The sequence below is a fragment of the Mastigoproctus giganteus genome, chromosome 14 (assembly GCF_048544385.1).
Source record: "Mastigoproctus giganteus isolate SK-2022 chromosome 14, ASM4854438v1, whole genome shotgun sequence".
Taxonomy (NCBI): domain Eukaryota; kingdom Metazoa; phylum Arthropoda; class Arachnida; order Uropygi; family Thelyphonidae; genus Mastigoproctus; species Mastigoproctus giganteus.
The window spans coordinates 24,580,337-24,592,906 of record NC_143588.1 but is presented as its reverse complement, the minus strand read 5'-3'; the positions used below and the strand labels follow the sequence as shown (position 1 = coordinate 24,592,906).

Below are 12,570 nucleotides of genomic sequence, written 5' to 3'. Positions count from 1 at the left end.
TTTAGAAGACCTTTATGCCAAACACAATCGAAAGCCTTTGAAATGTCAAGAGCAACTACTTGTGTTTCACCGACCCTTTCCATTGAATTAGTACATAAATGGGTAACAAAAGCCAGAAAATCACCAGTGGATCGACACTGACGGAATCCATACTGGAAGGTTTCTAGATAGTTTAAGAGTTGGCGGTTAATTGATTTCTTCATTACTTTAGAAAGAGTACAAGTAATTGCAATGGGACGATAATTGGATGGGAGGGATTTGTCACCCGTTTTAGGGACTGGCTGGATATGAGCAAATTTCCAAGCAGAAGGAAAAACACCTTTGGAATAAGAAAGTGAAAAAAGGCGGCAAAGAATGGGAAAAAGTTCAGGAGCACAGGTTTTGAGAACAAGTGGAGAAATACCATCGGGACCTGGAGCTTTCTTAGCATCAAGTTTCGTCAAAATCCTTCTGACATCCTTTTGACGGAAGACCACAGGAGGCATTGAATGCAGCGTGTTGGGAATGTTGGGTAATGATCTTTTACCAAGATCATTAATACATGAGTTGGAAGAAAAATGGGATGCTAACAGGTCAGCTTTATCCTTGGCTGAAGTGACAACAGAACCATCTGGTTTTGGCAGAGGTGGGAGCAGATATGGGCAAACGTTGCGGCCAGTAGCTTTGGCAAGAGACCAGAATGCTCGGCTACCATTAGGGCAAGAAGCAAGTTTTCTACTCTTAGCCTGTTCAAAATCAAGTTTGGACTGATTAATAACTGCTTTACAATTGTTGCGAGCTTTGGTGTAGGCAGAAAATGAAACTGAAGAATTAGAAACAAGCCAATTACGATATGCAACATTCTTCTCTTGAATAGCCTTAGCACATTTATTGGAAAACCAAGGTTTAGATAAAGGATGAGATTTTAAAGTGGAGCGTTGGATAAAGGATTCCATTCCTGGAGAATAATTTCACTGACACGATCTGAGCAAACGTTGACATCAGAAGTTTTGAAACAGTAATCCGACCAAGGAAAAGGAGAAAAGAAATCTCGTAGGTCATCCCATTTTGCATTCTTGTAATGCCAAACAACACAAGGTTGGGAATAGCCATGAGATAAAGGCTCCATTAGAGAAGAGACAATCACCAAGTTGTGATCTGAAGTGCCTAAAGGACCTCTCACTTCGACCGTGTACTTAGAAGGGTTGTTTGTGAGAAAAAGATCAAGCGTGTTGGCTGTATGACTAGGATTGTCCGGTATTCTTGTAGGTAAATGAGCAATCTGTTCAAGGTCATTAGTAATTGCAAAAGCCTCAGCATCTCGACCAGCTGGGTCTGTGTGACTTGAAAACCGAAGCCAGCTGGAGTTGTGAACATTAAAATCACCAAGGAAAATTACCTCACTGTTAGGAAAGTTGGACTGGAGAAAGCCAAGTTGCAAAGAGAGGAAGTCCAAAAGCTCCAAGTGATTAGTGGAGTTGGGAGAACGGTAGAGACTACAGATGAATTTTACACAATGAGGTAGAGAGATTTTATGCCAGAGAAGATCAAAGAGAGTAGATTCCAAATTACCAAGTCTCTGACAGGGAATATCAGAACGGACATATGCACAAGTACCACCTTTGAGGCGAAAGGAATCATACAGTGAATAATTTGGGCATCTGAGATGAGCAGTAGTTTAATCAATCGATAACTGAGATTCTGTCAGAAAAAGTACATGGGGTTTGGCAGACTGCAAGTGGAAGTGGACATCGTTAAGATTCGAATTGAGACCACATATATTTGTGAAATGAATTAGAAAGTGCTTGGGAGGTTTAGATCTTTTCGCAGATAAGTTTGCTCTATTAGTTTGACATGGTGTATTCAATAGTAAGAAAAAGTGGGTGGGACATGCTGTATGAAGTAATGAAATTTTTGGATATGGCGTACACATGGTAAGAATATATCCAGATCCTTGACATAACGTGGCCTCGACAATGCTCCCCGCATACACACTACTCGGACTCCCTACAGTCACTATCTGGCAGAGTAGGGGTAGCAAGATTATACACTAGCTGATCCGGAAGCCTCCTAGGGAGTTACCAATAGGTTCGGTCCGGTGTACTAAGTAGCGGCCGGCCTGCGTACATCGTTTTAGAGCTGTACCCTCGAAATGTAAGGAATATTGGATCTCGCCACAACGTTCATCATAACCTCAAAAGTCATCAATCATACTGCATGATGGAAGAGATGGGAAAGGGTTGACCGGAACTTAGCTCTAGAGACTAAACATGGGTTCCACCACTTCAAGCCTCCAATAAGCAAAGTGGTGGTATTGCACCGGTTGATGAGAGTCATCTGCCACCTAGTATTGCCTGGTAACATAGAGGGGCGGCATTCCTCCATGTCGTACGGGCCCCACATCTCGACCCCTGCTTACGTTGGTTCACACCTGGGTGGTCACCCACCATGTACTTGTGCATGGAGGTTATACCCAGGATTACTAACAGTCCCACCATTGTGAAGGTGCAAGCAGAGGATTTCGCTGTCACAGACCGTCCGGACTTCGCCGAAATTGGGTCCACTTGAGTTGAATGTCACCCGAATATCAGTTCCATCAGCGTTTTAGACTTCCAGGTAGCAAGTGCAGCTTGTCTGGCATATCTGAGAGAATATCTGTGAAAACCTTTTAAGGACCCATATTTTCGCAAATTATAATATTTTACTACTACTAAATTAATAAAAAGGTTAGCGATAGAAACGCTTTTCGAAATGATATTCTCTTTTCATACGCTGTGTCTATGCGTCTCTTACTAACAGTAAATTATAAAAATGAAAGGAATTAAAATTTGAATAAATTAAAAATTTAAAGTAAAAATTTGAAAAAAAAAAAAAAAAATCAGAAAATTTAAAGATAAAAATAAGTAAATAAAATTATATTAAATTAAATTCAAAGAAATCATACATAAAGTGAAAAACAAAGTAGTTAGCGCTCCTATTGATATAAAATGTATTCTCAGAGGCTAGTGCTGGTTTTTAATTTTTACGGTATTTACCACCCTTTCGATTTGGCTCCTGCGTGTTGATCATGTATTTCCCGCGCTTTTGAGTGGCCTGTGCACCATAATGCTTAGCATATTGTGAGTCCTTCGATATTCGCCTGGTTTGAATCTCTACACAGCCACCTGCGAATACCCTCCGTATCTTTGCATGCAAACACTAATACTGAATAACGCAGCACAAATGAGCAGTTTCCAAACTATTCAATGTACGAAAAACTGCAAACCTCAATAGGAAAATTTCCATCAAAACAAAACCAAACCAAACCAACTGATATTCAACTACAAAATCTAACCATCACGACGATCTGAATTTTTATCACATATTTTATAGATTGACATAACTTATTTACCATGGCAAATTCCTCTTACAGGTTTTGATAATTTTTTTCAACATTTGGAATAAAAACGAGATCCCCAGCATAAACATCAAGGATAATACGTGGTACATTCGGTCCATTTTCGCAGTTTTACTAAAGTTTATACTAACAGCTCCAAAACGAGAGTAAAGTTTTAATGACTCATTAATATAAAATACCTCTTCAATGTGTTCCTTCTTCTATTTACCCCTGCTGCAAAACACAACATCAATGATGTTTTGCAGCAGAAGACAAACGAGTTAAATTTGTTGGATCCCTGATCGTGTCGGAATTAGAGAAAATGAATTTAAAAAATAAATTAAAATTTAAATTAAATTAATAAAGTTAAATTCATTAAAGACTTATTAAATTAATGAATTAATAAAAATAAAAAAAACCCAAATCCGAGGAATGGGTATCTAGTTTATGATTTGATAGAAAAGATTGATTGATTTGGATTTTATTGGCGCATTAGCATCTAAGGCTATAATGCGCGATAGAAAAGAGGAAATAACTTTAGCACATTGGACAAATGTATCTTACAACTACCTTCTCACAAAGGATGATCCTCCGCAGTAGCAGAATCGTAAAACTGAACTTGCATTTCATCATTTAATCACGGTGTCCAATCTATCAAAGAGAGCGAGGGTACGCCTTTATTCCCCCCCCCCCCATCATTCGTCGTGACACATTAACTTTAAAAATATAATAGGGGACAGGAAGGACATTGATGAGCTTTTTACTTCTTTAAAGGTTATCAGTGAAGACCACGTTATCGTTCTATTTTTCATAATGAACACACGTACCTCATGAGGTTTGATATCATGGCCGTAGTAAATCCACAACAGGGACAACCTTTGATACATTTTTCAAAATATTAATTATAATATTATAATTATATAAAACATTAGCATCATATAAACATTATTTTGAAAAAATAATCTTTTTTATACAGTTTAATAACTGTTCAAAAGCTTTTAAGAAAACCATATAAATGCCACAGGGCCAGGGCCGGATTTCCCATTAGGCACAGTACCTAGGGCTTACGCAATTTTTAGGGCCTACGAAGGAAGGCAAAAATTAAAAAAAAAAAAAAAAAAACCCAGTTCACTCTTTTCACTGTGACTAACAAAATCGGCTCTAGGAGCTTCAATTCAATACGCATACGCTATCTAGCGACTGTTCTCGAAACTGGAAGAATCGAAGTGATGGTTGCTCCGTCAGTCAATTGAGGTGGTTTATCATTTATTATAGTTGAAACTTGAGTCGTGTTAATTGACGCGATTCGCAGTCAAAGTGTTAATATAGAAGAAACATTTTACCCCCCCCCCACCGTTTTTAGCACATTTCGGAATAAAAGTGCCTAGGTCCTACGAACACCAAAATCCAGCCCTGCACAGAGCGATTCCAGATTCATGCAACCTAAATTGTAAATGTTAATTTATCATTAATAACTTGATGGAATTTGTAACTACTAGAATAGCAGCACTGGTCATCTCCAGACGTCCAACAATTTTTATTCTGTTACCTTTCAGTCACTTTTTAGTTTTGTTTTCAACGAAGCATACCTTATTTTCCCAGGCACAGCATAAGCTCATAATTTTTTCGCCAGGACTACTAAAAGTGGTAAGCTAAACGTTCACATATTGGAAGAATTAAAGTCCGATATCGAATCAGAAATTTCAAAGATAGCGAACAATATGTCTAGTTTCCCATCATCTATGAAAAGAGTTTGTGCGTACATTTGCGATAGTGTATACGTTCAACATTTATTGCAATGTATAATAATAATAATAATAATGGAAATAAAACTAGTCTCTAATAACAAATTGAAAATATATTATGGTTGGTTGCGTGCCATTTGAATCACTCTACATCTAACACCATTTAAATGAAACTGTTGCCGAGCTTTTAATTTTCAAACATTTTGGAGAAAATAAAAACGGCTTACATATAAAAATTCTTATACAGTACAGCACTATTCTTTTCAGTAATTTTTATATTCTCTTATAACACAGACACGCGCACGTACACCAGCCCTTTGTTTATTTTAAAATACTGTACTGTAAACAGTACACATTAAAGAGGGTACGCCTATTATTACTATTATTACTATTTTTATACCCACACTCTTTACAATTTTCAAATTACAGATATTAAATACTGCTCATTCTAAAAATAATTCAACTGAATTATAATCTGTAACTTCCAAACCTTTTCTTTTCCCACTAACTAAAATTCTCTGACAGAATCTCTTTATTTGGTTCATCACTTAACAGCAAGCGCCCACGACTATTACCCTGGTTGCGAATGTTCACGAGAAAATGACCATTAATATGCTCTCCTCATCACGACAGCTACCGGATCATTACAGAAGCGTCTGGCAACGCAGTGAGCCGACTGGTTCCTCTACTTACCGGCACACCCAACCGCTGAAGCCAATGGCCCTAAATTGGTACTTACCTTGAAAGAGTCCCTTGCTTCGGACACAGCTTTCTCTATGAAATCATCGGATATTTGTCGCGATGGATGCTCATTGAAAACGGAATTCATCAATGCAATTTTGGCTGCACTTCGTCTAGCCTCAGCCTTAGTAGGGCAATTCTAAATATACATAAAATAAATAAATAAAATTATTTGATGATCTTTAAGAAAGTTCTGTTTTTATTACACTAAAAAAGTTGTTTTATTGAGTAAAAAGAAAACAATCAACTCCATAAATATTTAGTTTCTCCTTACTGTAATGTTCTCGTGTTTCCGAAAACGGACTATATTTAGAGTCCAGAATTCGATATATGGAAATTATGCAGATGCAAAATAACTCAGCCCAATCGTACTGATAAAAGTACGGATTTTTTTCTGATATGTGGTGAGTTAGTTGTAGGTGCAACGCTTAAATGTCAAAGCGACTCTGTGGGTTAAAGGCCAAAGCGACTAAGGCTGTAGGCATCAGTAATTCTTTTGTCGTTTTGCTGGAAGAAACAACTGAGTTTCTGAAAGAAAAAATTACGAAATCCTCGCCTGAGAGGATTTCAACTCAGCCATTCAAATGTAATGCCCTCAGTCAGCTCAGATGTAAAGAGAACGTTGAGAATAAACAAAAAAAAAAAAAAAAAAAAACCACCCTGATTATTATCTGAATGATTATTATTATAATGACTGTGTCCTCATAAAGGCTCCTCGTTGGCTCTGGGCCCGCATGATTCCGCGAGGGCCCAGAGTCAACCCTTTATGCAGACTTCATATTACGGGTCATGAAAAACACCCAATTATCAAATATTGCTTTTGATAGTGCTGCTGATACACATAGTTTATGTGATATGGCGCTCTATGTTTTCCTTAAAAGTTCTACAGTTAGGATATTAGATAATTAAAACACTAGTTATTTATTTAACGTCCTCAAATTTGAAGTGATTGTATTCCAACTCATATAGCATATTTTAGATTTTTCCTGTAAAGTGACACTGATAAACTTTCAACTGTGAAGGACTGCCTAACTTGCTTTTCATTAAAACTCTGCGGCCGTCACTGTTTCCGGCACAATGACATATTAATGCTATTTCAAACGATTCCAATTATTCCAGTGAGATCAGGCCATGCATTTTAAAATTTATAATCATTTAGGCTTATTTGAAAAATACTATGGGACAGGAAAGACTAAGCGGATTTCTCAGTTGAGAATAGGGTAGCCTGTCTTTTGAGGAAAGATGTTCAGTGCATAATTAATGTGTTTGCCGAAGTTCTCAAAAGGGAGCATCTAATATCACGTAAAATGATTAGTAATAATTCGTTCAGGTATAGCGGGTTTGTCACTTCCAGCTGAGACCGGAGGAATTTTTAAAGGTTCTTTCCTCAGTTAAGGCTGAATGTAGTTGCACATCTTAAAGCCTAAAATAGAGAAACTAGGGCTCTTCCTCGCCACCTTCAACAAACACAAACTGTGAAGAACTGTAGCTTCACACATCTTACAAGCAAATTAAGCGAAAACATAGACTAGCACACTATGAAACAGAAAGAAAGTAGTCTATGAACATGATATTCCCACCAATAAATACATTTATTTTCTTTTATATGTGTGTGGTTTATTTGATGTTTGTTACAGGTTAAAAAATATTAATACCTATCATAAACAGGATATTTTTCTAAAATAAATTGAGATCCATATTCCATTGTTTTGTAACTACCCTTTTTATCTTAGCTATTTGAACAAATTTAAATTTACTGGGTAACTTATCAATTAACCAGTAAACTTAACTTTGGCCAATTTGTTATTTATTAATTGTAAAATTATATTTTAAGTAAACTTAATGTACGTGTTTTATTCATAATTTCCCATGTAACGTTAAATTTTTTTTTTTTTTTTCCCCAATTAATCTCATTTATAATGTAAAACTCCTGGCCATGTCGCCGTGATGAGTATTATTGTCTCTAGTACATGTTCTGTACTTATCAGCAATAAAGAATTTATTTATTTATTTATATTTATTTCAAAATCAGTTCAGTGTACCTTTGGCCGCGATGGGATTATTGCAATCACTTTGTATGTATAGTTCCAATAAAGACTCTCTCTCTCTCTCTCTCTCTCTCTCTCTCTCTCTCTCATAGCGGGATCCGTAAAAAAAAAAAAAAATAAAATAAAATAATCGGAGTTGTCGAGGGTTGGTGCAATAATTTTGCAATAATTTCATTGTCGTACGCTATTTTATGTTGTGCTTACGTATCGATGACTCGGAAGAACAGAGAGTAAAGTTTTGTTTCATACTTGATAAAACATCTTCAGAGACACATTGTGTCATGACAACTTTCAGAGATGTTTCGCCAAAAGCACAAGCGTTCAGGTGGTTTTCATTATCAAAGGTGCATAACATCTGTTGAAGATAAGTACGTTTCGGACGGCCATCTGCAAACTAAACTGGGCGAGTGAAAAAAAAAAAAAAAAATGTTGCAAGGGTTGAAGCCAGAGATTTCTTCAATCAAGCATCTAAAATTCATATGTGCAAAAAACCGATCTTTCAGAAGCTGCTAAAAGTATTATCGTCTTTGCTAAATTTTCCATCTGTTAACGGACGGATGACGGGGAGGAAATCGCAAACATTTGTCGTCAAAATTCATTAAGTTATTAAAAGCGAACAAACCCGCGCTTACGAGTTCGAATGTTGATTTTTTTTTTTCTTTTCTTTTTTTCAACTTCTGTGGGCTAGCGCATTACGAATTCGTTCTCCCTTGCTAAAGCCGCATATATGGACTTGCATTATCATACAGCAGCATTACTCCACGTTTAGGTTGCCTAGTCTTTTTATGGTAGTTTGAATTTTTCTCTTAAAGGGTGATATTTGATGGTCCGTGTGCACTCGCAGAAAACAGTTCCCACCTTTCCTGCCTCAAACTTCCATGCGGGTGAACTAAGTTTCTTTCACTGGATTAAACGGTTATTTATTTAGTTATTGTACACTGGTGTGCAAAACTTAAGGACCAACGCTATTTCTAAACGTTACAAACACAAAATCAACCAAACAGCCTGTGGCGATTTGCATAACTGTGGCCGTTCAGTAGAAAGTTAGTGCACATGCAAAAATCTGAACCGTGATGAGAGGGCTCACATAAACTGATAAAAGCAGCAGTTCAGCGGTTATGTACAAATTACCGAATGGTGAGCACGACTCATACAGACGTTCGATTGTGTTCATACAGTGCTATAGACAACGAAATGGCCAGTAGACTACATCTGGATGACTTTACCCGGAGTGGTATAATTGGGAAGCTCGAGGAAGGTCGAAGTGTGAGGAGTGTGGCTGCAGAGTTCGGTATCATCCATAGCATCGTCTCACGTGCGTGGTGGGCCTTCAGAACAACAGGTACAGCTGTTTGAAGGACCAGTGGTGGTCGTCCACGAAAAACAACGCCCAATGATGACCGTTATATACTCTTACAGGCCAAGGGGTACCGACACCAGACAGCGGGGTCCATTGCAAACCAGCTGCACAGGAGCAAGGATGCAGGATATCGCGGTTTACTGTGACCAGGCGACTCCAAAAAGGGGGACTGTTTGCCCGACTGTCTGCGTAGTAGCACAGTGGTATCGTCACCGTCCTCCCCACACCGGGTGGAAAAGGCCTGGGTTCGAATCCCGTCGTTGACGCGAGGAACTTTAGTGGGCTTTTTTCACTCCGTGGCTGAGTTAGTCGGTCTCAGGCGTAGATAACAAGGTTTTTTCCCTGAGAAACTGGGTTTTTTTTCGCCCAGCAAAACAAGCAAATCGACCAGAGAACACACGCAATTAACAGACACGAATACGGGTTAATGTAATCATTTTACGCGTAACCCTAATATAGTAATTTTTTTTTGTTTGCCAGACTGCCAGCACGCTGTGTCCCTTTAACACCTGTCCACCGGAGACACCGTTTACAGTGGTGCATCTAACGCAAGGACTGGACAACAGCGCAATTGGGTAAGGTACTCTTTACTGATGAGAGTAGATTCAGTCTCAGCAACGATTCTGGACGTCAGCTAATCTGGAGAGAGGTTGGCACACCATATCACCCCGCAAACATCACTGAATGGGATCGATATGGCGGTTGAGGTTTGTCGTCTGGGGAGGCGTTATCTTGGATGGACGTACACAACTCCAGATACTAGAAGGCGGTACTGTAACTTGTGTACGCTACTGTACTGAGGTAATCCTTCCCCATGTGCATCTATTCCTAGGTGCCATCGGCCCCGAGTTTGTGTTTATGGATGATAAAGCCATACCCCATCACACTGCGGCTGTTGACATGCTTTTGGAAAGTGAGGACATTGTTCGTATGGCTTGGCCTGCCCGTTCGGCACGTCCACACCCACCAGATAATGTTCACCAGTTGAAGATGGCACTGACAGAGGAATGGACGATGTTACCGCAAGAACTTATCAACATCATTGTTATAAGTATGGAAAGGCGGTGAAAAGCCTGCATCGACATCAGGGGCGGGCATATCTCCTACTGAGGACCACCTCTTTCCTTTGTTCCAACTCTGGCAGTGATGCATCTATATCATGGCAGCCAGTACTATGTTGCCATTTTTGAATAAAGTCCCTCTGTACCGTTTTGTTTCCGTTGTTGTGTCGGTGTGGTTTCCTTCATCATTTCTGTACCTCACGACGTTCCTTTGGTATACTTTTCCCATATCCAGGCCACTCCTATGAGAAGCTACAGGTGAAAACCTGACTGGTCCTTAAGTTTTGCACACCAGTGTAGTATGCGATGCCTGCCAATTTTTGGCAACTCCGTCATAAATTATTATACAGGTTAAAATTTGGAATATCATGCAGAAAATGAGGTATAGCATGCAAACAGTATCATTACAAATACAATCTCTCTCTCCTCTCGTGTGAAGATACTTGTACTTAGAAAAGCCGATCAGTGTATTTGTCCCATGATCACCAAATACGGAGGATGTGGAAAGGTCAGGGAATGACACCGCATTCCCCGGAGCAATATGGCCTTAGTTGCTAATGCTTCTAAAAACCAAATATCAACAACAACAATGTATTTGTGAATATGTTTGCAAATTGTCATGTAGAGTTATGTTGGCTGTGTTAAGATATCAGCCTGGATCAGCATCACGATCTTAAATGACAAATTAGTTTTTTGTCAAGTCAAAGTTTGCATAAAAAGTCCAAACAAATGCAGAGGTTGCCAAAACGAATCCCTTGAGAATCTGCATAGTAGGAAATGCATCACATTTCTGTTCCTATCAATTACGAAAATCGGATATACAGTAGTTTGTCAAACTTCTGATGTCAACGTTTACTCAGATTGTGTCAGTGAAATTATTCTTGTACGAATGGAATCCTTTATTCCACACTCCACTTTAAAATCTCATCCTTTATCTAAACCTTAGTGTTCCAATAAATGTGCTAAGGCTGTTCAATAGAAGAACGTTGCATATCGTAATTGGCTTGTTTCCAATTCTTCAGTTTCATTTGCTGCCTACACCAAAGCTCACAACAATTGTAAAGCAGTTATTAATCAATCCAAACTAGATTTTGAACAGGCTAAGAGTAGAAAACTTGCTTCTTGCCCCAATGGTAGCCGAGTATTCTGGTCTCTTGCTAAAGCTATTGGCCGCAACTTTTGCCCATATCTGCTCCCACCTCTGTCAAAACCAGATGGTTCTGTTGTCACTTCAGCCAAGGATAAAACTGATCTGCTAGCATCCCATTTTTCTTCCAACTCATGTATGATCTTGGTAAAACGCTTCCCACCATTCCCAGCACGCTCTATTCAATGCCTCCTGTGGTCTTCCGTCAAAAGGATGTCAGGAGGATTTTGACGAATCTTGATGCCAAGAAAGCTCCAGGTCCTGATGGTATTTCTCCACTTTTTCTCAAAACCTGTGCTCCTGAACGTACTCCTGTTCTTTGCCCCTTTTTTTCACTTTCTTATTCCAAAGGTGTTTTTCCTTCTGCTTGGAAATTTGCTCATATCCAGCCATGTTCCTAAAAAAGGGTGATAAATCCCTCCCATCCAATTATCGTTCAATTGCAATTACTTCTTTTATTTCTAAAGTAATGGAGAAATCAATTAACCGCCAACTCTTAAACTACCTAGAAACCTTCCGTCTGATAAACGATCGCCAGTATGGATTCTGTTAGTATCGATCCACTGGTGATATTCTGGCTTATGTTACCAATTTATGGACAAATTTACTGGAACAGTTGGGTGAAATACAAGCAGTTGCTCCTGACATCTCAATGGCTTTCGATCGTGTTTGGCATAAAGGTCTTGTAAACAAGCTTCCATCTTATTATTATTATTATTATTATTATTATTAAATCTGTTTATTAATAGCAAGTGATTGCTTTCACCCCTTTTACACAGCCAACCGGCTAGAAGGGTGTACAAAAATGAAAGTGGTAATTTTTACAATGAAATATTTACAAATCACGTTTACAATATTTACAGAAGTGCGAATCATTTACAGTATTATTTACAGAAAGTAATTATCGAAAACTTACTTTAGAATTGGAAATTATTCACAGTACCATTTACAAGTATATGTCCAACAGCTATTTTATATTTTGGTCATTCCTTCCTATTGAAGCTTCTTCTTCATCTATAGTTCAAGAAAATTGTAAGCTTCAGAGAGGCTCTTCACGCTGTACTGCTTGCCTTCACAGTATTTCACAGGATCTATTGCCGATGTATTGAAAAG

The 12,570-nt window shown here is 38.4% G+C and overlaps 1 protein-coding gene across 2 annotated transcripts in view; it reads right to left on the bottom strand.

The window, feature by feature from the left end:
* The window catches only part of lft (Limb expression 1 family member lowfat), a 466,904-nt gene that overhangs the window by 26,202 nt on the left and 428,132 nt on the right, over positions 1 to 12,570 (bottom strand). For both annotated transcript variants that reach the window (XM_090389036.1, XM_090389037.1), the window contains exon 3: positions 5,840 to 5,980. In XM_090389036.1, the coding sequence (XP_090245162.1) occupies positions 5,840 to 5,980 (141 nt within the window). The remainder of the gene's footprint in view (positions 1 to 5,839; positions 5,981 to 12,570) is intronic.